The following is a 22,998-nucleotide window of genomic DNA, read 5'->3' as shown; positions in this document are numbered from 1 at the left end:
GGGAGGGAGGGAGACGCAAGAGGGAGGAGATATGGGGACATGTGTATATGTATAACTGATTCATTTGTTGTAAAGCAGAAACTAACACACCATTGTAAAGCAATTATACTCCAGTAAAGATGTTAAAAAAAAAAAAGAAGAAAAAAGGACTTCAGCCGTATTGGATTAGGGTCTACCCTAATGACCACATTTTGAATAAATTATCCCATTAAAGACTCTCTCCAAATACAGCCATGTTCAGAGGCGCAGTGTGGGTGGGGCGGTGGGTGGGTTAGGACTTCAACATAGGAGTTTTGAGGGAACTCAGCTCAGCCCATAACAGTGTTTTTATTTTTGAGCTTTTCTGCTCTGGCTGGTGCGACATGACCTATTCCCAACCCCACGCGAGTTCTGGAAGATGTTCTCTGTGCCCCTTCAGAGTGTTTCTCTCCCTAGCCTTGGGTACTGAGTCTCAGGACTTAGCTAAAGACTCAAGGGGGCCTTTCTTTTGGTCTCTGGAGTGTTGTCTGGACAGCTGTCTCCTCTCTGGTGCCCTGCCTTGTGAACTCTAGGTGCCTGGGCCTCCCTGGAATCCCAGCTCTGTCCAAGATCCCTGGGCTCTGCCTGGGCCCCGCCTGGGCCCCTTTCTCTGTGCCGTAGCCCAGACACTCCCTAGGCTGGAGGCTGCGGCAGTTGTGGGCCTATCTCGTTTGTTTGGCAGGGATCTCTGTCCTGCCCTATCTGGGCTCCAGTGTCTGCAAACGCTTGTTTCAAGTGTCACGACTGGTTTTGTAGTTGTTTCAGGAGAGTGGGTAAATCTACTCCCTGCTACTTCCTTTGGGGAGTCTTTGAATTGTGGGGAGCCCCTCTAGTGTTCCAGAACTTCTTGTTGTTTCTAGTATTTCTCAGTGGGTGTTAGAAGATGGATTCTGGAATTTATATTCTAATGATGTTGCAGCTTATCACTGGGAATAATGTTTGATTGGATTGTTAAGCTGAGTGCTTGTGAGCCCTTGGAGATGCACGTGGTGGTCACAGGAGCCAGCCTGGTCTCCATACACACAGGTCAAGCTGGACCCGCCAGTTATGAAGGAACCAATGTCAACATGTAGGGCTTCCTTCACCTTAAGTCATGGCTATGAGTTTTTTTTACTACATACCAGGATTTCCTTTGTGCCAGGTTTTGTCTTTATAGCAACCCTGTCAGGCAGGTGCCAGCATCCCTGGTTTCCAGGTGAGGAAACTGCAGGGTGATGAAGGACATTTCCCAAATCTAAGGTTTGAACTCAGTTCTGCTGGCCCTTAAATGGGTTGCTATATTGACCAACATCTTCATCAGCATCTTGATTAGGGAGGATCCAAGAGCTGGAACTTCAACCCAAATCAGCAAAATAAAAACAACACCTCAGATGCAAGGTGAAGGCTCCTTCTTTGTCCCTGCATTGAGATAAGAAAACATCCCCAGAAGGAGATGGCAACTAAATACTTATTCCAGGAAAAGGCCTCCTTTTTAGAAGGGAACTTAGAGATTATTCAGTCAGCAACTTATAGCTAGGGTTACCAGTGGCCGGTGGCCAATAGCTTTTGTGGGGGTGTCACTCTCATGGTATGGTGGTGTTACACAGCTTCCCTGGCAGAATTTCCTCTTGGTGGCCCCGGTCTTCATTGTGTGAAGGGGCTTTTCGTGTGATGAGTGTGCATTTCTAAAGTGTATAATTATCCCAGTAGCTGGATGAATACAACCTTGTAGATTACAAATAAATCGTCGCCTCATCACAGTCAAAATGTCTTTGACGCTCGGGGACTTCCCTGGTTGCGCAGTGGTTGAGAATCAGCCTGCCAATGCAGGGGACACGGGTTCGAGCCCTGGTCCGGGAAGATCCCACATGCCGCGGAGCAACTAAGCCTGTTCGCCACAACTGCTGAGCCTGCGCTCTAGAGCCCATGAGCCACAACCACTGAGCCCACGTGCCACAACTACTGAAGCCCGCATGCCCACAGCCTGTGCACCGCAACGAAGAGTAGCCCCCGCTCGCCTCAACTAGAGAAAGCCTGTGTATAGCAGCGAAGACCCAGTGAAACCAAAAATAAATAAATTAATTGAAAAAAAAAACCTTTCACGCTCCAATTAAATTAACCCATTTACTTTTTTCTCTAAGAAACTTTTCTAAAAGTTTACGCTCGTGACTCCATCTAGAGAAGAACCCTGGTTAGATGTCAACTGCTTTGCTCTCATAGGCGCCCGCCTCACTCTCTCTCTCCTTTGAGTGTGATTCCCTCCGTGTGATCCTGGCGCCTGATCGGGGGTCCCGTGTGTGGTCTGGGTGACCGCACGAGGCATGAGCAGCCTTATCCCATTGTGTGGGGGACCCAGACTGAGCCAGGTGGGGGGCAGGCAGGGAGAAAATCAGAGTCTGGTAACTTCTTCCTTGCAGCGGCCAGGTAGGGAGTGGTAGGGGAGGGCAGAGTCTTGCTGTATTTTGTTAAAAGAGCACTTTGCTCTCTTGTAATGCAGCTCATGTCCAGAACACCAAGCAAATATAGGATCTGTGCTTTTATTTTCACTATTAGCAAAGTTTTGGTGGGAAGGAGGCATACATTAAGTGGGGTGTTTTGTCAGACTCATGGATGTTCCACCGAAAATACGTGTTAGGCCTAGTTGCCTGTGGTGAAAAGATTTGTGAATTTCAAAAAAAAAAAAAAAAAGTACACAAACTTTTGTTGACTGCAGGTTTGTCATTGAGCTATATGCCCTGGGAAGAAAAAAAAGCAAGCACACAGGTCTCTGGAAATACAGGTGCCCCGACATGGCAATGGCTGGCAGCCTTGCCCATAAGCAGGAGGAGCAGTCACTAAAATATGTGGTCCATGTGCGGCAGAGACTGCCCACACCTGGGCAGGTGAGCGCCTGGCCTCTGTTTGAATACACCCAGAGTGTAACCCAGTTCATTCGCCGTGTCTTCTGGAAGCCGTCTGTGTGCCCCAGGCTGGAAGTGAGCTTCCTTCCTCTGTACCACAGTCATCCTTCACCTATATCTCCGCTGTTAGGGCTCTGGTCACTTTCTGCCTGGGTTTGAGTTACATACCTTCTTACCCCCTTATCTGGTCTCCACCCTCCTTTGAGGGCTGGGCCCAGGACTAGGTCATCTTTGTGATGCCTTCAGGGCTGTGCACGTAGCAGATGCCACCTCTCGCTGGTGGGACAGAGCGCCTTCAGGGTCCAGTGGTTCCTTTTTTTTTTTTTTTTTTTTAATCTGCCTAATGTCCAGCCAGTGTATTGCCCGGGGTGAAAAATAAGAGGATGATTCTTCCCTGTTTGATTCTGGGGTGTCTCTGGGTCAGGCGGCCCTTGTATTTCAGGGGCCCAGGGCTGATGTGGAGTGGCGTCACCTGGGATTTGGGCTAAGCCAATGAGGGTTTGGGTCTGTTGCGTTAGCTGGCTTTTTGTCATGGGTCTCATGTGCCTCCTTCCCTCCCCCGGACTCAGGACAGTGTGACCCTTTGTGTGGATCTGAGGTAGGACACGACTGGTGAATCTCTGAAATTTCTAAGATCTGTTAGAGGCAGTACATCCTCTTACTAATAAGATGTCTTAAAGTTGGAAAAAAAAATAAAAGAGGCTCTTTATAATAATAAAATTACATGTTTATGATATAAAACTCAGAAAATACAGAAGTTTTAAAGAGAAAGCAATCTCATGTAATTCTGCAATGCAGCGATCATTTGGGTGTATTTTATTATCATGAAGTGTTTTGAAAACATCGGATCATACTATATGTAAAGCTTTAAAATATATTATTTAAAATGTAAGTAACATACATGGTAAACATTCAAATGATTCATGAAGATATAAAATGAAAAGTAAAAGTTTTCTGCCCACCCATCCACCCTAATCCCTGAAATTTCTCTCCAGAGGTATCTACTCTTCAAAGATTATTTTGTATCCCTCCATAGGGTGGGGAGAGGGGGTGTGGAAAAAGAAGTGCATATATTAGCTTTTACAATCCCCAGTAGTTAAGGCTTATTTGTTACTTTTTAAACCTAGAAATACATAATGGGCATTTCCTCCTGTTGCTACTGATATTTCAAAAATATTTTAAATGACACCACAGTCCATCATGAAGATGTTCCATCTCTATTCTCTGTGGGACATTTAGTTTCTTTCCAGTTTATGTTATTAAAATTTGCTTTCCCCCCAGCTTATTTTTTTATTTTTTTTAGGACGGATTTCCAGAAATGGAATTATTACAGCAGAGGACAGAAACTTCTATGGCTGTTCATAGATACTGTCAAATTATGATACATTTTTTTCTATAGAAATAAGACCATTTTTCTCGCCCATAAATTTTTTGAAAAGTTTTGAAGATTAAAGTAAGACCTGAAGACCCGCTGTTTATAAAAAAACTCAAACAACACAGAAGTATTTGCAGTGAAAAGTAAAAGGTACCCCTCCCTCCTCAACCTCCCATATCTACTCAGAAATAGGCCCTGATAGAGCCAAACTGGGAATTGGATAGACCTGAATTTGAATTTGAATGTTACTGCTCATTAGCTGTGTGATGGTGGATTAATTATGCACTCTCTGGGCTGTGGTTTCCTCATCTGTAAAATGGGTGTGCCAACAATTGCCTTGTCGGATAGTGTGAGGAGGAAATGGGTGTGTGCAGAGGTAGCCACTATTATCGTTATCGTCTTTGCTGAATGACTGATAGCTAGTTTCTGTGTGATGTATAATCCACAGACTCAGTCTGAAATTGTGCTGAAAAGCAATCCACTCGTTCTGATGAGTGCTGGTCCTTCTCGGCAAGAAAGCTTTTAAATCTGAGCTGATGGAATCACAATGCTGTGAGCTCCCCAAGTGGGAGACAGTGTTTCCAGCAGCTTGGGGAGCTGCAGCTGTTCCACTGAGCTTCGGTTTGTGTCCTAGTTTGGTCCTCCAGGCCCTTTGAGTGGCAGGAAATCATCACCCCATTATTAGGATGGACACCCTGGATTACTATCCCTGAGAAATCTGACATTAGGAAGAGAAGAGTCAGGCAAGAGAAGTCCCAGCTTAGATGGGCACTCACTGAGTGTCCCCTTGAAGTGTCAGCTTGCTCAAAATTGTAGGCATGACACCATAAACCCTGCTATTTATATGGTACTAAACTGCACATATCTTCAGTAACACTAAGCCTTGGGTTGTTTTAACAGCATCTCTAATTATAACCTTTTTAACATTTACTACGCTGCCGTGCCATCCTGATTCAAGCGTCATGGTGAGCAAGGCAGTTTCACCCAGTGGCGGCACTGTGGATGAGAAGGTGCCACTAAAGCTGACCTTCTAGGAGAAGAAGGTTGAGCCTCTACTTAGAAGGCTGAGGACCCAATAGACCACTGTCCTGGATCCCAGGACCCAAAACATCCCATGTGGTCCTCAGGCTGCACTTGTGAGATGAAAGAGCGAGGGTCCGGTGTGATTCTGGGGGAGCCAGAGGAAAGCATTTTCTTGTAATGGTGTTTCCGTTTCATTGGCCTCAACAACATTTTGTCAACCTGATCCACAGCTACTCTGAGTGGGCCTGGAAGAGGGGTGTGTGGGCTCTGTGAGAGCTCTGTCAACAGGTGGGAACATGAAATTATTCCATCCGTTTGTTAGACATTTGTTGAGCATCTTCTATGGGAGAAACCAAGGTTGTAATATTAATGGCCAGCCACTGAATACTAAGAGAGTGTGGGCACTGGTGATGGGTTCTCTGGAGATGGACCCGAGTTTGGGCACAGGATGTTTAATAGGGATCAACCCCTGTGAAAGGAGGGGCAGAGGCAGGAGTGGCCACAGGGGCAAGAAGAGAGCTGGTTCAGGCTCCAGCAAGCCTCGGCCAGCCCAGCAGGGTTCTCAGGATGATTATTTCCCAATGAGTTGGTCCCTTTGGGCCAGAAGGGTTGGTCCTGTATCTCCCCACCTCACCAGATGCTGACGGTCCCAGGAAGGGTGTGATCTTGGGTGAAGCTACTCCCGGCAGCTGAGGCTGACCCTGATGGAGCCAACAGCTGGAGGCTGTCTGCTGACCCCCCTCCCTGGAGCTGGGTAATGCATCCTTCCTTGGCGGGGTATGGGGCCAGGGCATCCCACAGGCAGGCACAGCTGAGGATGGAGCTGGAGCTCCACCTGTACCCTGAAGGACACCTTGGGCTTTGGCTCTCATGGAGGAACAGGGAGAGCTTCCAGGGAGGCAGAATGGTGTGGGCAAAGGCATGGAGGTAGGAAAACGGCACATCTCGAGCCAGAGTCGGTATGAAAATCATTGCAGCTTGGGCATCTAGGTAGAGACCTGTCATCATTGAGAAATGGCCCCGGGGGCCACATCTTGTGTGTGACCTTCCCAGTTGTTTGCCCTCGAGTGAGACTCTGAAGCCTGTTATTCCCATCACCTTTATGGGATGTGTCTGTCCAAGTGCCCCGGGATGGCCTTTGCTCCGTGTCGTCCAGCCTGTTCACTGGGGCAACTGGGGAGATTATCTGCTTCTTCCTGCGCAGAGCCTGGATTTTCAGGGCTCAGACTTGATGAAGGTGGAGGTTGACTGCTGGGGCAGTGGACCAGGGCCTTGAGCATCTCCTTGACCTGGCAGCTGATTTTGGTTCACTGCTCTTCTGAGGTGGGTGTGGGGGATCCCGATAGAGCACCCCACCTTCCAAGTGTGGAGGGGCTGCCCTCGCCCTCTGACCGGCATCTAGGAGAAGCCGCCAGCCAGGCGATCGTATTTGCTGGGCATCTCATAACCCCCGCAGCTGAAGAAGGACTGGTCTTTGGCCTGATGGCTTGGTGGTTTTGATTCTTGAGACAGCTCTGGAGCTGAGGGTATTTTGGTAGGTGGTGACTCTGTTCAGCTTCACTTGTGGTCTGGGGATTTCCTTAGCCAGGCTTTTGAGGCATTAGGGACTGTAAGGAAAGAGCACGGGGACAGAAGCATCATCCCTTGAGACAGCTTCCCTGGGCCCAGCCAACTCCTTCCCGGCACCTGCCTTCCTGCTCAGCATCCTCTTCTTCCACTGTTCCTCTCCCAGCCTCCCGCCTTCCCCTGGCTTTCTAGCCCATGCTGCCACTTGGCCAGTGAGGTCCACACCTTGAGTCCTTGTTGCATGAAGTTGGATTTCCTCTTGAGTGTCCTCAGTGGCCCTGGCTTGGGTGCCATCGTGGTATTTTGGGATTTGACAAAGGAGGGAGAGATGGAGTGGCCTGGAGGCCCATTTGTGGTTAACTTCCCTCCTCCTTGATTGATGACTGCAGTGACATGTGTGGACAGCAAGCAGGTCCCCAGTGCAGCCCCGTGGGATTGAGTTTCCTGAGTTATTCCATATTGGCCGTCAGGAAGCCAGACCGCTGGCTGCTAAGTGTGCCAGCTTGTACCTGCATGGTGTTTGGGTTTCAGCCCCTCCCTTGCTCCTCCACTACATGCTCAGTTCTCATAGGAAATGTTGCATAGCTAAAATAACTACTCTACAAGTGTAGTGATAGAAGTGTCTGAAGGTAAAGTTAATTAGAATTTTTCATTGGAGGATCTCGTTGACCTTGGTCCTTCATTGATTTTGTTTTTCTGATCTACAAATGAACTGTAGGGATCTTGATACATTTTAAACTTTCCATATGTACTTGCATCGTGTGTGAATGTGTGTGTGTGTGTGTGTGTGTGTGTGTGTGTGTGTGTGAGAGTGAGAGATATAGATGTGTATTCATTTATTTATTATAATGATTTAGGATGTGTGTGTTACTGGAGATCATAACCAACAAAGTTGGAAAGCCATTATTGTAATGTGTTGAAACAGATGACCCAAACCTAAAATTAAGGCTTTTTTTACATTCTTTTTAAAAAAATATACATTTTTTTCAGACTCTGTGTGTGTATATGTGTGTGTGTGTGTGTGTGTGTGTGTGTGTGTGTGAGAGTGAGAGAGAGAGAGAGAGAGAGAGAATTTTTCTATGGAAGATCCTGAATGAGTGTTTCCCTTTAAACTCCCAGCACAGCTCAGCTAACCCATAGGGCCTGCATCAGCTCAGCACACAAGATATTCTTGGAGCTTGCCTTGATAGAACTCTGAGATACTCGCCACTTTTTTTTTTTCCTGTGGTTTTGTTCTGAACCTGAGCAAAGCTTGTTTTCTGTGTCTAAATACTGTTGGGTGGTTTTTGCTTTTAGGATTCTGCATTCTGGGCCTGTTTAAGGCGAGCCTTGGGCATCTCATAGGTGATCCTGCGGCTGCAGTTGTGTTGCTATAGAAACCCAATCTCATGACTTGGCATGGGGCCTTTTTAGTCCTCCATGTGCTGCCCCTGACCTGGGAATAACGGTGATGGTGACCTCTTTGCTCCTGGCCTGAGTTGGGAATTCCCTGTGCCAACCAGCAAGGCTTTTCAAGGCGCCGAGCATGGTGACCGCTATGGGGGAGTCGGGAACTCTTGGGGGAGGTTTTTCCCCTCGTTCAGAGGCAGTCTTCACCTTCAGACAAGACGCCCAGCTGCTCCGTCAGGCTCAGCAGCGCTCATAGGGGCAGGGAGCCCTTGTGCCTTTGGGGCTTCCTGGGAAGCCTGCAGGATAACCTCTGGGGTGGTTGGGAACACGGGCTGATAACCACCCTAGGGGACAGCCTCCCCCTCATAACATGGAGACAACCAAGGCATATCACGTGGCATTTTATATCTCACGAACCAGCTGATAAGGTAGTGAATATAACTGCCGTGTGTCGAATTAAGGTGGCTCCAAGTCAGCTAACAGGTGCCGTTTCATTAGTAATTCCAATCAGAGGTGTTAGTTACTGTCTAAGGGTATAGCGGTCTTGGCCACCTACACCACACTTCATCTGGCCGCCTGAAGCTTTTGAAGAAGAGAAGGGAAAGGTCTCTCTCTTCCCTGCAGCTCATCCTTGGAGAATTTACTTCGGTGAAACATTGGGTGATTCTCAGGACTGAGTCTTTCCCCAGAGCAGGAGGAGTCTGGACAGGTCACCACAGTAGTTCCTCAGGTGGGAAAGTCTCAGCCCTATTAAGCAACCTGCTACTATGTGCTTGTCACCTTTCTAAAGTATATCCTTGTATTCTCAAAACAGCCAACTGTGCTGGTCCCATTTTTCAGCTGAGGAAATTGAGGCTCAGAGAGGTTAAATGGATCACCAGCGTTCACCCAGCCAGGAAGTGGCACAGCTAAGATTTGACTCTGGTCTCTCGTTCCACACCCCGATCCCTTCAGTTCCACCTTGGAGCCAGTGCAGGGCCAGGCAGACCTGATTCCTTGTGAGCTGAGGTCTCCGTATTGCCCGAGGGCTGTCATGCTCTCTGGTGGGCAGGTATCTTACCCTGTCCTCTGGCTCGCAGGAAGCCCCGCCTAGATGAATTCCCCTACGAAGAATTTTCCAAGCCACTCATAAGTGGCTCTGAAAATGCCCACCAGGGGTTTAGTGATGGATCTGAAGGAAGTAAGTGTCTTTGGATTCTGTGGATGCAGGGGCTTCAAGACCAAGAGGAACAGAGCCCCTGCCAGCAGGAGCATCCCAGGAGCCTGCTGGGACCACTGAGAAGACCTTTCTCTTGGGAAAACATGTGTTATGGAGGCAGTCTGGTCCCGCAGTGGGGGACTGGTGGCCCCCAGGGCTTTTTCTCTTGCCTGTTTGCCCTTCTCTCTGTGTGTATCCATCCACTCCTGGATCCTGGGTGACCCTGGGCTGTCACCATGGCATCCGTGTCGCTGGGCAAACACATCTGCTGAAAACCAAGCATGTTAGGGAGGAGTGTCCTCCCTACACCTTGGCCACCTGTGCAGAGTGAGCCTCCCTGCCCGGCCAGGACGGGAGGAGGGGACAATGACGGGGTAAACAGCAGGTGTCAGACACTTAGGGAAATGGGTTCAGATTCGCACTGGAGAGGATCTGGAGCCCCAGGTACAGAGGTCGAATGTGCTGCTTCCCGTTGCCACCTGCCCTGCCTCTGGCTTGGGGAGGGGAGGGGGGAGGGAACCAGCCACTCACAGCGCTGAGTCAGTGCATGCGTGGGCGGAGGGGGGGGTGGTGGTGGTGGATGAAGATAAAAACTGCCAGTGGCACTCCTAGGGAGCATTGCCACGTGCCAGGCTCCAGGAGAAACCCTTTACGTGCTCTCTTGCTGGTCCTCATAAGTAGCCCTGGGAGGCCAGTGCCCATTGTACAGTTGAGGAAATGGGCGCGCCGAGCCATTAAGCCACTTGCCCAGGGTCTTCTGGCTAGTAAAGTGGCAGATCCAGAAGGCCAGGCCAGGCTCATCTGACTTTAACCCTGGGTCCCCCTGGGTGGTCGGGGCTGGAAGGACCACTTAGGAGCTGGGGCAAGAGAGGGCTAACGTGTGGAGTGCAGGCACCCTGGCTGGGAGGGTGAAAGGACCAGTGGGGCAGCAGTGACAGCCAGCGATGGAGGTGGCACGGGTCCAGGTGGTGAGGGGAACGGGGGTGCCCTGGGACCGGGAACCCAGACTAGGTGTTCCTGCCCTTGAATGTTCGCTTGGCTTACCTCCTGGGTCTGGGGAATTCACTCCTTGGGGTGGCTGCTGTAGCCTGGGAGTGGGTGGGGCCCAGAGTGTAGGTTGAACGTGGGCACACCGGGTGGCAAAGAGGGAATGGCCTTGGGTGGCTGGAGCCACGTCTTGACCCCATGGGCAAGGAGGCAGCTCAGAGAAAATGGACCTTTCCAGTCTCCTGGGGGATCTCTTTCCTGACACCCCAGCCCCCTTTAAGAGCTATGAGTGGCCAAGTCATCTCCACTGCTGGCTCCTCAAGCAGAGGGGGCTCTCCAGCAGAACCCCTAGCTGTTCTGAAGCTGCGTTATGCTATTGTGGTCTTGATGGAGTGACTGGGCCCCCGCCATCCTCCCTCTGCCAACTGGGGACCCTATCTTTGTATGCGAGACAGAAAAAGTCTCAACCTATTGTCCAACCCTTCCATTTATAGCCACCAAATAATTAAGCAGATCAACCTGTCCTAGATCATCAGAAGGGGCCACCTGGCTGGTGGGCTATGTGGTGAGTCTGCAGGGCTGCCACGTGGCTAATAGGTGGAGAGAGGAGAGTTTGGAAAGGCTCTTGTTGATGTTCACGCTTCATTTCTTCCCATTTTGTGTTTGGTCAACAGAAGGATTAAAAATAGCATTTAGAAAAAAATTCTGTTCACTGGATGTGACCCTGGGGGGGCTCTTTGTATCCTATTTGCTAGCTTCCCAGCTGACACAGTGTGCTCAATTCTAAACAGCCCGAGGAAGAAGCCCAACAGAAGACTTAAGGTGTCCCCCTCCCTGGTTGGGTCTTACTTTCCTTTGTCAAGACCCAAGGGCTCCTTGGCCAAAGCCTGTGATAATTCATCGGGTTCCCCCTTGGTACCCCCAGTGTATGCAGAGTATCACCTGAAGACATTCTGGTTATGATACTTCTCTACCCTCACTCCAACTCCTCCATGGTTCCCTATTACCTACAGCGTAAAATTCTGACTCTTGGCTTGGCGTCTTGAGACCTGGCCTCAGCCCACTTGTCCGGCTTCATAACCCTGCTCTCCTAAGCCACCTTCAGACATTCAGGGCTCCCCACGTCTCTAGTTAGGGAGGCTGCCTCTCTGAATGTTGACTTCTGCTGGAATTCTCTTTCACGTCCTCTTTGCCTGTTCCGATCCTGCTCACCCTGCATCAACCCAGTTCACATTCAACCTCCTGGGATTCCTCCAGTCTTGGAATGATCTCACATTTTTTTTTTTTTTTTTCTGGACCTTTAGAGCAATTCTGTCTAAGTACTTTCATTTGGCAATTAATCATGTTCTGCCTGGCAGTATCTTCCCCAGTATTATTTCAAAGAGTTATTTAAATATTTCATCAGCATTTAAATCTTCATATTTGTCCTGCCGCCTCAACTGGACTGAGCTTTGTTGGAGGGTGAAGCGAGGGTTGTAGGCTTCTCCAGCAGGCAGCCGCGTGGGGCAGTCGCCCCGCACAGATTCCACAGCCTCCTGTGTTTCATCCTCGCTCTGTCTCTTACTAACCATAGGACCTTAGGAAAGTTTTAACTTCTCTATGCCTCAATTTCCCCACCTATAAAATGTGGATAAAAATCACACCTACCTCAAAGAGTTTGTAAGGATTCAAAAAGACAAAAAAGAGCTTAGAACAGGGCATGGTAGTGTCTGCTGAGGTCTTTTGTGTGCCTACTTCTCCACCCAGCCCCAGCCCACTGCCCTGGACATAGTGGACGGGCCAGATTTGCTTATTTATTTTATTTGGTGTCTTGTCATTTATACAGGTGAGAAAGCTCCAGCCCAGAGAGGGTAGGAGGGTTTCTTAAGGTCACACAGCAGGAAGGTGGTGGAGAGCCTAAGGTGGCAGGACTGGGACTCCAGTGCTTCCAGGGCCCCAAGGCCTTTCTTGCATATGCTGCCCCATTGAGGGGCTTTACTTTATAAGGGGCACTGAGAAAAAGCTGTTATTTTTTGCTTTAACACCCTTCCCCTGGAGCAGATGGCCTGGGGTTGGCAGGGATACCACTGCCCTGCAGGACTCCAGGGGGAATCCTCCACATCATATTCTATGGGAATGGCCTCCCCTTGAGGTGTACAAAGAGGCCCTGGGATGGGAAATTTCCGACAACCCTCTCATCATACTCCTGGGCATGGTGATGGAGCCTGAGGCCTCCTGCAGCTGGAAGACAAAAAAGCATCAGAGCCTAGGGGTGCCATTCATCCCACTTGACCAGGTTAAATCCTCTGAAGGTAGGCATGGCTGCCCTTTCCTATATACTTCCCATCCTTCTGTCCCCTGGCTACTTTCTGAAAGACCCCTCAGGGCTTGGGGAGGCATTTCAAGGTGGTGAGCTGTTCCTAAACACCTTCCCTCCCTGCTTTGTGCCAGGGGAGAGGTCAGAGGCTGGCTGGGACATGTGGTGTGATGGGGTGCCCAAATGTTCCAAGATCGATATTCCCCTTCCTGCTCCCCCAGCCCCACCCCTAGTCCAGGAGGGAATGAGGTTGAGGGGGTTCAGAGCTGGCAACATCTGAGCTAAGCCTTGAAAGTATTTTCCAGGCTGCTTTTCAAATGGAGCCAAAGGTGCTAACTTTCAGATAGATTTGTGATAAAGCAATATAGTAAAATATAATGAGATTCATGATAGAATCTAGGTGGTGAGTATTCAGGTGTTCTCTGTAAAATTCTTTCAACTTTGTGTGTTTGAAATTTTTTTTTTATAATAACACATTGTGGGGAGAAGGTGTGAGGACTTTGTAGCTGACTGTCCAAGTAGCCAGTCCCTGCTCTGCACTTTTCCAGCTCTGTGGCCTTGGACAAGTTACTTAACCTCTCTGAGCCTGTTTCCTCATTTGTAAAAATGAGGCTAATCGAAGAACATATTTTAGGGTGGTGAGATAGCGCCTTTGAAGTACTTTTTAGGCAAAGACTTAGGACAGTGACTGATGCACTTACTAGCCAACCAATAAATACCAGGTGTTATCATGATTATTGATTAGACAGCTTAGTTTGGATGGGCTCTTAGAAGAGGACTTTGGATTAGGCAATTAGAAGGTTATTAGTAACCCGAAAGAATAATTCTAGGAACATGGTGGGGTGGGGAGGAGAAGCCAGAGAAGGGGTTTCAACAGAGAGGAAGGCGGTGGAGAAGTCAAGGCAGAAGTAGAGACCTCTCTTGCAGAAGGCTTGTTAGAAATTGGAGAGAGATCTGGGGTGAGAGCTTGAGAGGAACAGGAATTTGGGGGACAGAGGAGACTTTGCTTGTGGGCCACAGGAAGAGAGAAAAAGGACAGGAGGGAAGGAGGGTTATAGATGTGCTGCCTTGCTCCTGACAGTGTGGTTCCGAGGGCCAGCAGTAGCCGCATCACCTGTGAGGTTGTTAGAAAAGCAAAATGCTTGTGTTCGTTAGGGAAGCTCTGAGCTGGACCACACTGTCGAACTGCCGGACGGGAAGGGCGTGGCCAGGCTCCGGCGGCAGGATGCTCAGATGCTCAGTCTCGCAGCCTGAGTCAGGAGGCAGAGTCGGATGGTCCAGCCAGGCATCTTGTCACCTTTCCCTGGGGTCAGGGAACCTCAGATGGGGCCACCCGGAAGTGTTCTGTTGCCCTTTCTCTTGTCAGTCTGCTCTGACAGAAGTGGTGTCTTGGAGGAGCTGCGGGGCCAGTGCTCCCTGCACCGTGCGGTAATAAAGCAGGGGACGTCTAGCCGGCGGACTTGACCCCCTCTACACTTCTAGGGAGTTTTGGAACATCTCATCCAGGGAACACTTCCAGGGTTTGTGCCATCTTCAGGGGGTGTCTGCATTTTAAAAATTAGATGCCAACAGGAAAATTGAATGTCCGTATGAAGGTATAGATTTCTAGCTTCTCTTGAAAAAAATCAACTCATCTGGCCACATGGGGCCTGACAGTGATCTGGATCTGAGTGGCAGCTGCCTCCTTGGCCTGGGCATGTGCTCTCTAGGTCACCATCGTCCCTGCTGACCCTTTCAGTCCTATGTCTCCAGCCTCTAACCCTTTACAGCATTTGAGTTTGTCACCCCTGGTGTCATGCAGCCTCTTACTTTTAGGAAGTGGCCAGTGGCCAGCCAGGTGAAGGGACATGCCCAAGGTCACCCGTTTTGTCCACAGAGCACGGTCCTGGATCCCAGTGCAGGTCTCTTGCCTCTGTATCTTGTAGCCCCACCCTCTGTGGGTTTCTAGGCTCTGCCACCAGAAGGCCCATTCAATCTTTTTTAAAAATTTTATTTTTATTTACTTTTGGCCGCATTGGGTCTTTGTTGCTGCGTGCAGGCTTTCTCTAGTTGCGGCGAGCAGGGGCTACTCTTTGTTGCAGTGTGCAGGCTTCTCATTGCATTGGCTTCTCTTGTTGTGGAGCACGGGCTCTAGATGCGCGGGCTTCAGTAGTTGTGGCGCACGGGCTTAGCTGCTCTGCGGCATGTGGGATCTTCCCGGACCAGGGCTCGAACCCGTGTCCCCTGCATTGGCAGGCAGATTCTTAACCACTGCACCACCAGAGAAGCCTCCCCACTCCCCATTCAATCTTTATGAAATCCCACAAGCCTGCTCCAGTGGCCGTTGGTTTGGGCTCTCGGGCCCAAACAGTTGCATTAGGTACTGTATGTACAACTGTTTTATGAAATTATCACGAACCAAGTTCCGCTTGGTGAGTTGCTCTGAATTTTCTATCCACAAATGTTCCTAGACCTTTTCACTCCAAAATTTTACCTGTTGAAAAACCTATTTAATAGGAACTTTAAAAGATAGTTAAAAAACCAACCATAATCCCACCAGCATAGCGTAGCAGCTGTCCCTGTCTTTCATTTAAAATGCTTTCAGTCACTGAAAAAACTATTCTTATTTTTATCCTGTGCCACTGACGATATATATTTTAAGTCAACTTCCTGCCTTCCACCCTTCTTCCCTCCCCTCCCTCTTTTTCATTCCCTTTCCTTCCATCCTTCCCCACCTGATAACCTCTGGGTAACACAATGCTTCCATCCTACATTCAGAGTTTATCTACTGAAGGAGAATTACAGTCGCCGGAACCCGCTCAGAAAGCATCCCAGGCCCACCCTTGGTAATGGAGCTCTCTGTTCTGCCGTCTGGCTGACCAGATAACTTGCATATCCTTGGAGGCAGAGGAGGAGAAGCTAGGCCTCGGGTGAGCTGGAAACACCTCTCTAGCCCTTGCTTTTCCATCTCAGGTGTAACATTTTGGCTGAGGGATTTTGTGTGTGTGTGTGTGTGTGTGTGTGTGTGTGTGTGTGTGTGTTGGATAGGACTGGAATGGTAGAGTTTTAGGCACCAGGAACCCCTCCCTTTCTAGCCTGGTATATTGAGGTAATTTTCTTTTGATGCTTCTGACCCATAATAAGTTGTACACTTGATACAGTCATCCTTACTATGTATGGCATTCTTAGCATGTATGTATGTTCATTTCAAACAGTCATTGAATTGTATGCCAGAAGGCATATTTCAGTACACAGTCATAATAAAATGCAAATGGCACTTTCCTGGGAAGACCATGCTGTGTGCTGCTAGGAACAGCCCATGCTTTTGGTGCTGTAGTAGCTGTGAGACCTTGTGTGAGTTACTTTACTTCTCTGTGCTCAGTTTTCTTTTCCATAAAATGGAGCTGATCATTCCTAACCCTGCTGGGCGGGTTACTTAAAGAAGATACAGTAGGTAAAGCACTAAGCGGAAAGCCAGGCAAACAGAGCAGGGATTCCAGTTCCCTCCCCCTTCCTTTCCCTACAAGTTTTCTTTAGAGCTTGAGAACCTGCCAAGGAGTTAATAATCTGTTAACACTTAAGTGTTCCAGGGAATCTCAGACTACAAAGGACTGCTTTTCCAGAGGGAAGAATCTTCTTGAAATGTAAATAGTCAACTCCAGTTTAGGTTTTTAACTTTGGTAAGCCTCTAGTTTAACCTGTTTTTTTTTTTTTTTTTTTTTTTTTTTTTTTTTTTTTTTTTTTGCCCAGTTCTACCTGAGATTCTGGAACTCTTCCCCAGTTGGGTCTTGATTGATAAGTGTGCAGCTTGTGAAGGTCAGCTTTGCTGGGGTCTTCCTGATTTTCTTAGGAATGGACTTTGGACTGGGCGGTTGTACAAGCCTCCTCCAGCAGCATTTAGGGGCTTCTGGGGATCTGGTTCTGGCTTCCCTTCCCAGTTCAGACATGCTCTTCACCTGCCAAGACTGATTCACTGCCTCCATTTCTTGGGGGTCCTTTGGTGGAATTGCAGTCATGGTCTAAAATTGGGAATAAAATCATTTAAAAAGCCCTTTCCTTCTTCAGGATTCTGGGTCCCAAGCAATCGAAGACTGAGGATTCTTCACTCTGTCACTGCCTGCTGGCTGAGCTGGGCTCTTTCTCTCCCCTCTCTGGTCTTTTCTGTCCTGGTTTGCTTGTAACCTGAAGCCTGTAGGATATATTTAACCTTGGGGAGCTGGAAAATTTAGAAACCTAAATCAGCTAGCAACCCAGTGTTGTTTGAGCATTGTCTGACATCCTTGTGCCTGATATCTTTGACGTTAAGTCATAAACTTGTGATGTTACAGATTCTGGACATTGACGGAAACGTTAGTTCAGGCTTCAGGGTTTCTCCAAGTGTGGGAAGCACACGGTGGGCGTTGTCAGTACCTTCCAGTGATACGTGGACAAGACCTTGGATCACCAGGCAGAAGAGAGTCCCTTTTCACTTTTCTTCCAGTCCTGATTATCTCAGGGAGAGTGTTTCATTTTGGTGTTTTGAATACCTCAACACGCTGCCATATTGCTTTTTTTTTTTTTTTTTTTTTTTGCCATGTCCCCTTTGAACAAAGGCACGGCCGACCTCAGGCCGTGAGCCTTTCCTGGCAATGGCATCTAGCTGGAATTTCCTGACCTGGTTTTGTTTTGCATTGTGGTTATTTTGAAAGTTATCTTCTATTTTTTCATAAGTAGCATCAGTTTTTCACATATGGCAGTGTTATAAGGTTTTATTAAAATATATTTAATTAAAAAATGAGTCCGCTTAAAGAAAAGGCTTAAGAAGTTAATGGTGCTGGTGGCATGCAGGTAGGGCAGAGGTTGTGATGGGTAGATGTGAATAGTTTAGGAGGCACTGACTGAGTCCTTCTCCTGGATTAGCCCCCAAACTGCTGACCTTGACTCCATTTCTGACCTCACCATTGACAGATCACATTGGGTTAGCTTCCCCCAGCCAAACAGTTCCTTGAAGGTGGAGGCACCATCTTTTTCATCCTTGTCATCCCGTGCTCCTCACAGGTACCATGACCTATTGTTATCCAGCTATTTAACACACATATTGAGGGGCTTGTGCTGGTCCTGGGGGTCCAGGAGTGAGAGCCAGCATGTCTCTGGCTCGCAGGGCTTGAGAACACTTGAGATGCTGTGTTGAATGTGGACAGTCTTCCTATGCAAGAGTTCCTGCTCCATTCGTAATGACCCAAAACACGCCTCACACAAACAGGTTGGCCTCTCCACAAGGAGAGGGTTGACCTGGCATCTCGATGTTGGCTGAGAGGTGTGGGTGGGGACGGGGTTCTCAGTAACAGCTGCTTCTCCAGAACATGATATCACTTGGTTCTGGTTGCCTCCAACTCTGTTCCACACTCTCCGGGACCAGGATCCTTGCCCAGGAGCTGGTCAGTGCGGCAGGAGGGTTACGTGTTCTGGCGGAGGCTGATTTCTTAGCAGTCGCTTCTTCCGTGGGGGAAGTGGTCCAGAAAGTGAGAGACGGGCGTGCTGCAGATGTCAGAGGATGTGCTTGAGCCCCCGCCCTCCTCAGTGCTCCACACGGCTCCAAGGCTCGCCTTGCTGTATTACTTCAACGAGGCAAGTACTGTCGTTGTGTGGTTGGGAAGCAGGAGGAAGCTCACACTAGCCGATGATGTGGGCATGCGAGTCCTGTGTTGGGTGAGGGAGGGGTTCCTTTGAGGTGATGGCACATTGGTGCCAGAAAACGTTTAGTGGTGCTTCCCAAAGGGGAGGCATTCTCTGGCTGGCTGTGGCTCTGATTGCACGGCAGTTAACCTTTGTGGCCTGGGATCCAGGCTTGGGACAAGTAGAACACTGTGCTATACTCAGGCTTGATGTCCCTGTGTAGGTTGGTGATGCCAGAATGATCTGTCAAAAAATAAAATCACTTTCTTTGAAAGATTAAAGCAGGCATTATGATCGTTGCCTGATTCTCGAGTTCCTGACCTTCCTCAGTTTTGAAATATAAAGTCATTGTTTCTTTCGTATTGTGAAGAGACTTAACTGGTCTTTCCTCACCCCTGACCCTACTCTATCCCTGACCTTGACCCCTCCATGACCCTCACTCAGTCCCTTGCCTCACACCATTCTTCACACTATCCCTCTTCCCCATCCCACCCCGGCCCCTCTATAAATAGTCTCTCTCACCCACGCATAGGATAACAAAGTCTGTTTTGCGTCTTGCTTAATAATAAGAATGTTGAAAGTTTAACACTTTGTTTTTTAAGTTGTACTAGAATTTCCAGGCTTTGAGATGACCTAGTGTGGGGAAAAGGCTGGATTGAAAGTGGGGGCCTTTGAGTTCCCTGCCTTCTGGGCCTGGCAGGGCCACCGCCTTGCCATGCTTAGTACCTGGGGCCTTTCATGTTCATGGGGCTCTGTTTTCTCATGGGCCGTCAAAGGGATTTGGGCCAGATGAATGAGTCCCTTTATTTCCGGAAGTCAGTCTGCTCCTTGGTGCGACAACGGATGCCAAAGCTGATCTCCAGGGCCTCTTCCCATTTTAAAGTTCTGTGAGTCTGACCCTGGATGGTTGGTCTTGAGTTCCACAGGTGTGAAATGAGGAAGTAAAATCAGGACAACCGCTTGTTGTGGATGAATTTCATGAGGAAGGTATCATAATAAAGCTCAGCAAGTGAGCAGGGCCGTCTTCGTCTTGTTCACCACCGTAGGCCCAGCGCTGGGCCTATAACAGTGCCAATAAAAACAGGCTGATGGAGTGAAAGAACACGAGGTGATTGTGTGAGTTTTGTGCAAAAAAGGTAAACGAGCCCAAAGGAGGCAAAGTCCTTTTGGCTTCTCCTTAAGCATGACCTCACCCTAGTGACTCGAAGGTGCCGGCATGGGAAAAGGAAAGAGAAAGCAGTAGTTGAAGATGTGGCTCTGAGTATGGAATCCTACAAGTGGGAGGCGCTGGCTGTGTGCTCTTCCACTCCAGGGTCCTGGCCTCCTAGTCCTTCTCTGTCCGTTGCCTAACAGCACAGACTTTGGGGGGAAGCTGCAGATAGCCGGCAGTTGCTGCTGCATTCATGTTGCAGCTGTTGAGACACCCGTTAGCTGCAGCTGCCCTGGGGCTGAGCCCTCAGCCTCCACTTAGTGGTCTGCGGTCACCGCTGGAGTCTTCAGACTGGCTGGAGCCGAGGTAAACCAGCAGAGGGGTCCCAGGCCTGCCCTCCAGCTTGGAACCCTCCCCATTCCCTGTCCTTACACCCCCTCTGCTTGGAAAGTCACAAAGGGCCGGGAGCAATCCCTGAGGTCCTCTCCTGCTTCCCAGGGCTGAAAGAGTATTCCTGGGATGCCACAGGTCCAGAGAGGGAATTGTATTTCAGTCCTCGTGCAAAATTGTAGAATGTCACAACGTCATACGTTTCCCCCTCCATACTTTTTTTTTTTTTTTTTTTTGTGGTACGCGGGCCTCTCACTGTTGTGGCCTCTCCCATCGTGAAGCACAGGCTCCAGAAGCACAGGCTCAGCGGCCATGGCTCACGGGCCTAGCCGCTCCGCGGCATGTGGGATCCTCCCGGACCGGGGCACGAACCCACGTCCCCTGCATCGGCAGGCGGACTCGCATCCACTGTGCCACCAGGGAAGCCCCTCTCCATACTATTTTGATTGTCTTGCAGTCCGAGAATGAGAGCCATCTATGGTCCCTCCAGTGCTCGGTCTGGGCAGCCGAGACCAGCAGGAGAGTGAATATCAGCTGCGTTTGGTTGGGCCCAGAGGGGCAGGAAGCTGGCGTCTTGATACACTGCCTCTAGGAGGGCCACCGGGACAGCTGATCTGAGCTGGAAATTGATGTCTTACCTCCTGGAACTGATGCAAGTGGGGGGATGGACAGTGGACAGTTCAGAGGAGGGGGGGCAGCTGCTACCCCTAAAAAGAGTAGTTCTCTGCAGCCTGGCAGGCCAGGGTGGAATGTGACCCAAGAAAAGCGTGAAGAGGGCAGAGAGGAGTGGGGAGGCTTTATCGTGATTCTTGATCTGTGAATGGTAATCAAGGCATGTTGATGGTCAAGGCCTTGACCTTTGTCAGTTAGCATACTCCCTTCACCAAACTTAATTGAAGCCCACTCTGTGCCAGCCCTGATATGAAGGTGCCTTGTACCGAGACAAAGATGAGTTAGGTTGAGTGACTCTGGTGGGAATTGCACTTAGATAGGCTGGTGAGGCACGCGTGGATGTGATGTTGAGTGGATGGCTCCCCCCCTGCATCCTCCATGGTCAAGGTGATCCCCTTTGTGAGGTCCTCCTCGACTCTGCCTCCAGAAAGCGCCTGTTTTGTTTGTTTTCCTGGGGAGTATCGTGCTGATACTTCACTAGCTTTAGCTTTCCAGGTGGATGTTCTCAGTGGTGTTGGTAGGACCCAACTGTGACATGGTTGTGAGAATATGGACTGTTATCTTGTTGTGGATAACATCCAAATCATTTACGCTGGATGAGGTAGACTGGGCTGATATCAGCGTCCAGGCTTCTAGACGTGGCTCTGCCACGCATCCGTTAATGGGACTTAGGAACGGGACTGGCTTATTGCTTCACTTCATCTAGTCAATGGGAGGAAGATTGCCTGGTGTGTTGTGCCTGTACACACACATATGTAAAAATCTCACAGTATATTCTTTAAGCTCTGAAAGATGTAAATAGATAATAAAAGCATTTTGTTTGAGAAAGTTTGCAAAATACTAGGTTAAAGTTATTAAACAGTTTTCTTCTTACTGTGGAACTTTTCAGAGCCCATAATATACTAATAGGGGAATGACTGCAGTGGGGTACAGTATGCAGTGATTCCCAAACTCAGTTGACCATGGAATACTTGGGTTATAGAGGAGCTTACTGAACTAATATTACTTGGAATCTACTTTGGGAACTGCTAGTCTAGATAAGTGCTTCTCAATCCATGGTGATTTTGTCTCCTAGGTGACTTTTGGCAATGTTTGGAGACATTTTAATTGTCACAACTAGGGAGGAAGAGTGCTACTAGCATCCAGTAGATGGAGGCCGGAGATGCTACCAAACATTCTAAAACACACAGGACAGATGCCCACAACAAGGGTTTATCCCGCCAAAATGTCATTAGTGTCGAGGTTGAGAAACCCTGGACCAGGTGGTCCCTAAAGCAGCCATCCCCTTCCTAGCTCTAACGCTTGGATATCCGGGTATATGGCTCACGAGCGAGGTGTGCAAGTATCGACAAGGATGGAGCAGAACCCACCTCATCTCTCCTGCCTTCCAGACAGCAATGGCATTCAAGGGCCAGACATCCCTCTGGATAAGCAGGTGTACCAAGTCAGGGAGTGTCACCAAATGACCCACTCCCCCAAGCGTTAGAGCTAGGAAGGGGATGGCTGCTTTAGGGACCACCTTGTGCAGGGTTTCTCAACCTCGACACTAATGACATTTTGGCGGGATAAACCCTTGTTGTGGGCATCTGTCCTGTGTGTTTTCTTGTCATTAATATATTCTAGACACTGTGCAGAGTCTTCCATGTATGTCCTACAATCCAGGGAAGTGGGACTCGTTACACCCATTTTACAGATGAGGATGGTGGAGTGTTTAAAGAGTGGCCAAGCCAGGGCCCACACCCAGGTTGGTCTGGCTCTGAAGCCTGTGCTCTTGACCCAGAGGACACATTCTGTCCTTGGCCTGCCACCACTGCTTCTTTCGAAGACGTGGCTGCTTTGGACCTTTCCTGGCCCTGAGAAAAGGGTACTGCTCTCCCCAGCAGGCAGAGGGAGGGTTTTGAAGCACACTGGCTCTGTGGGGGGTGCCCAGGCCCACCCTGAGGGGTGACGCACGCAGCCACTGGGAGACCTGGCTTCCTGACGGCTCTTGTGGCTGCTGCGCCTCCCACACGGCTTTGTCGGGCTGTGCTGAGGTCTGAGATGTGTCAGCAGCCTGCTCTGCCCCGTGCCTGGCTCATCCTGTCTCAGTCGCAGAAGCAAGGCCCCGCCTGGGCTGGGAGCCCCTGACAGACTCAGGCCCCTTTTTGAAGTGCTGTAGTGAAGAGACTTCCAGACAGGAAGTGTGGCCCAGCAGAGACTCATGCTGTTTTTTTTTTTTTTTTTTTTTTTTTTTTTGCGGTACGCGGGCCTCTCCCTGCTGTGGCCTCTCCCGTTGCGGAGCACAGGCTCCGGACGCGCAGGCTCAGCGGCCATGGCTCACGGGCCCAGCCGCTTCGCGGCACGCGGGATCCTCCCGGACCGGGGCAGGAACCCGCGTCCCCTGCATCGGCAGGCGGACCCCCAACCACTGCGCCACCAGGG

At 49.4% G+C, this 22,998-nt stretch overlaps 1 protein-coding gene across 28 annotated transcripts in view; it reads left to right on the top strand.

The window, feature by feature from the left end:
• The window catches only part of KCNMA1 (potassium calcium-activated channel subfamily M alpha 1), a 761,872-nt gene that overhangs the window by 154,569 nt on the left and 584,305 nt on the right, over positions 1 to 22,998 (top strand). The window contains exon 2 of one of the 28 annotated variants that reach the window (XM_055080888.1): positions 1,828 to 3,094. The exons of 26 other annotated variants lie outside the window; for them this stretch is intronic. In XM_055080888.1, coding sequence (XP_054936863.1) covers positions 1,828 to 1,905 — 78 coding nt within the window. In that variant the 3' untranslated portion in view covers positions 1,906 to 3,094. Of the gene's footprint in view, positions 1 to 1,827; positions 3,095 to 4,405; positions 4,423 to 22,998 lie in introns of those variants that run through there. One more of the 28 variants, XM_055080876.1, reaches the window with a different exon arrangement.

The sequence above is a fragment of the Physeter macrocephalus genome, chromosome 20, assembly GCF_002837175.3.
Source record: "Physeter macrocephalus isolate SW-GA chromosome 20, ASM283717v5, whole genome shotgun sequence".
Classification (NCBI taxonomy): domain Eukaryota; kingdom Metazoa; phylum Chordata; class Mammalia; order Artiodactyla; family Physeteridae; genus Physeter; species Physeter macrocephalus.
This window is presented reverse-complemented; position numbering and strand designations above follow the sequence as displayed.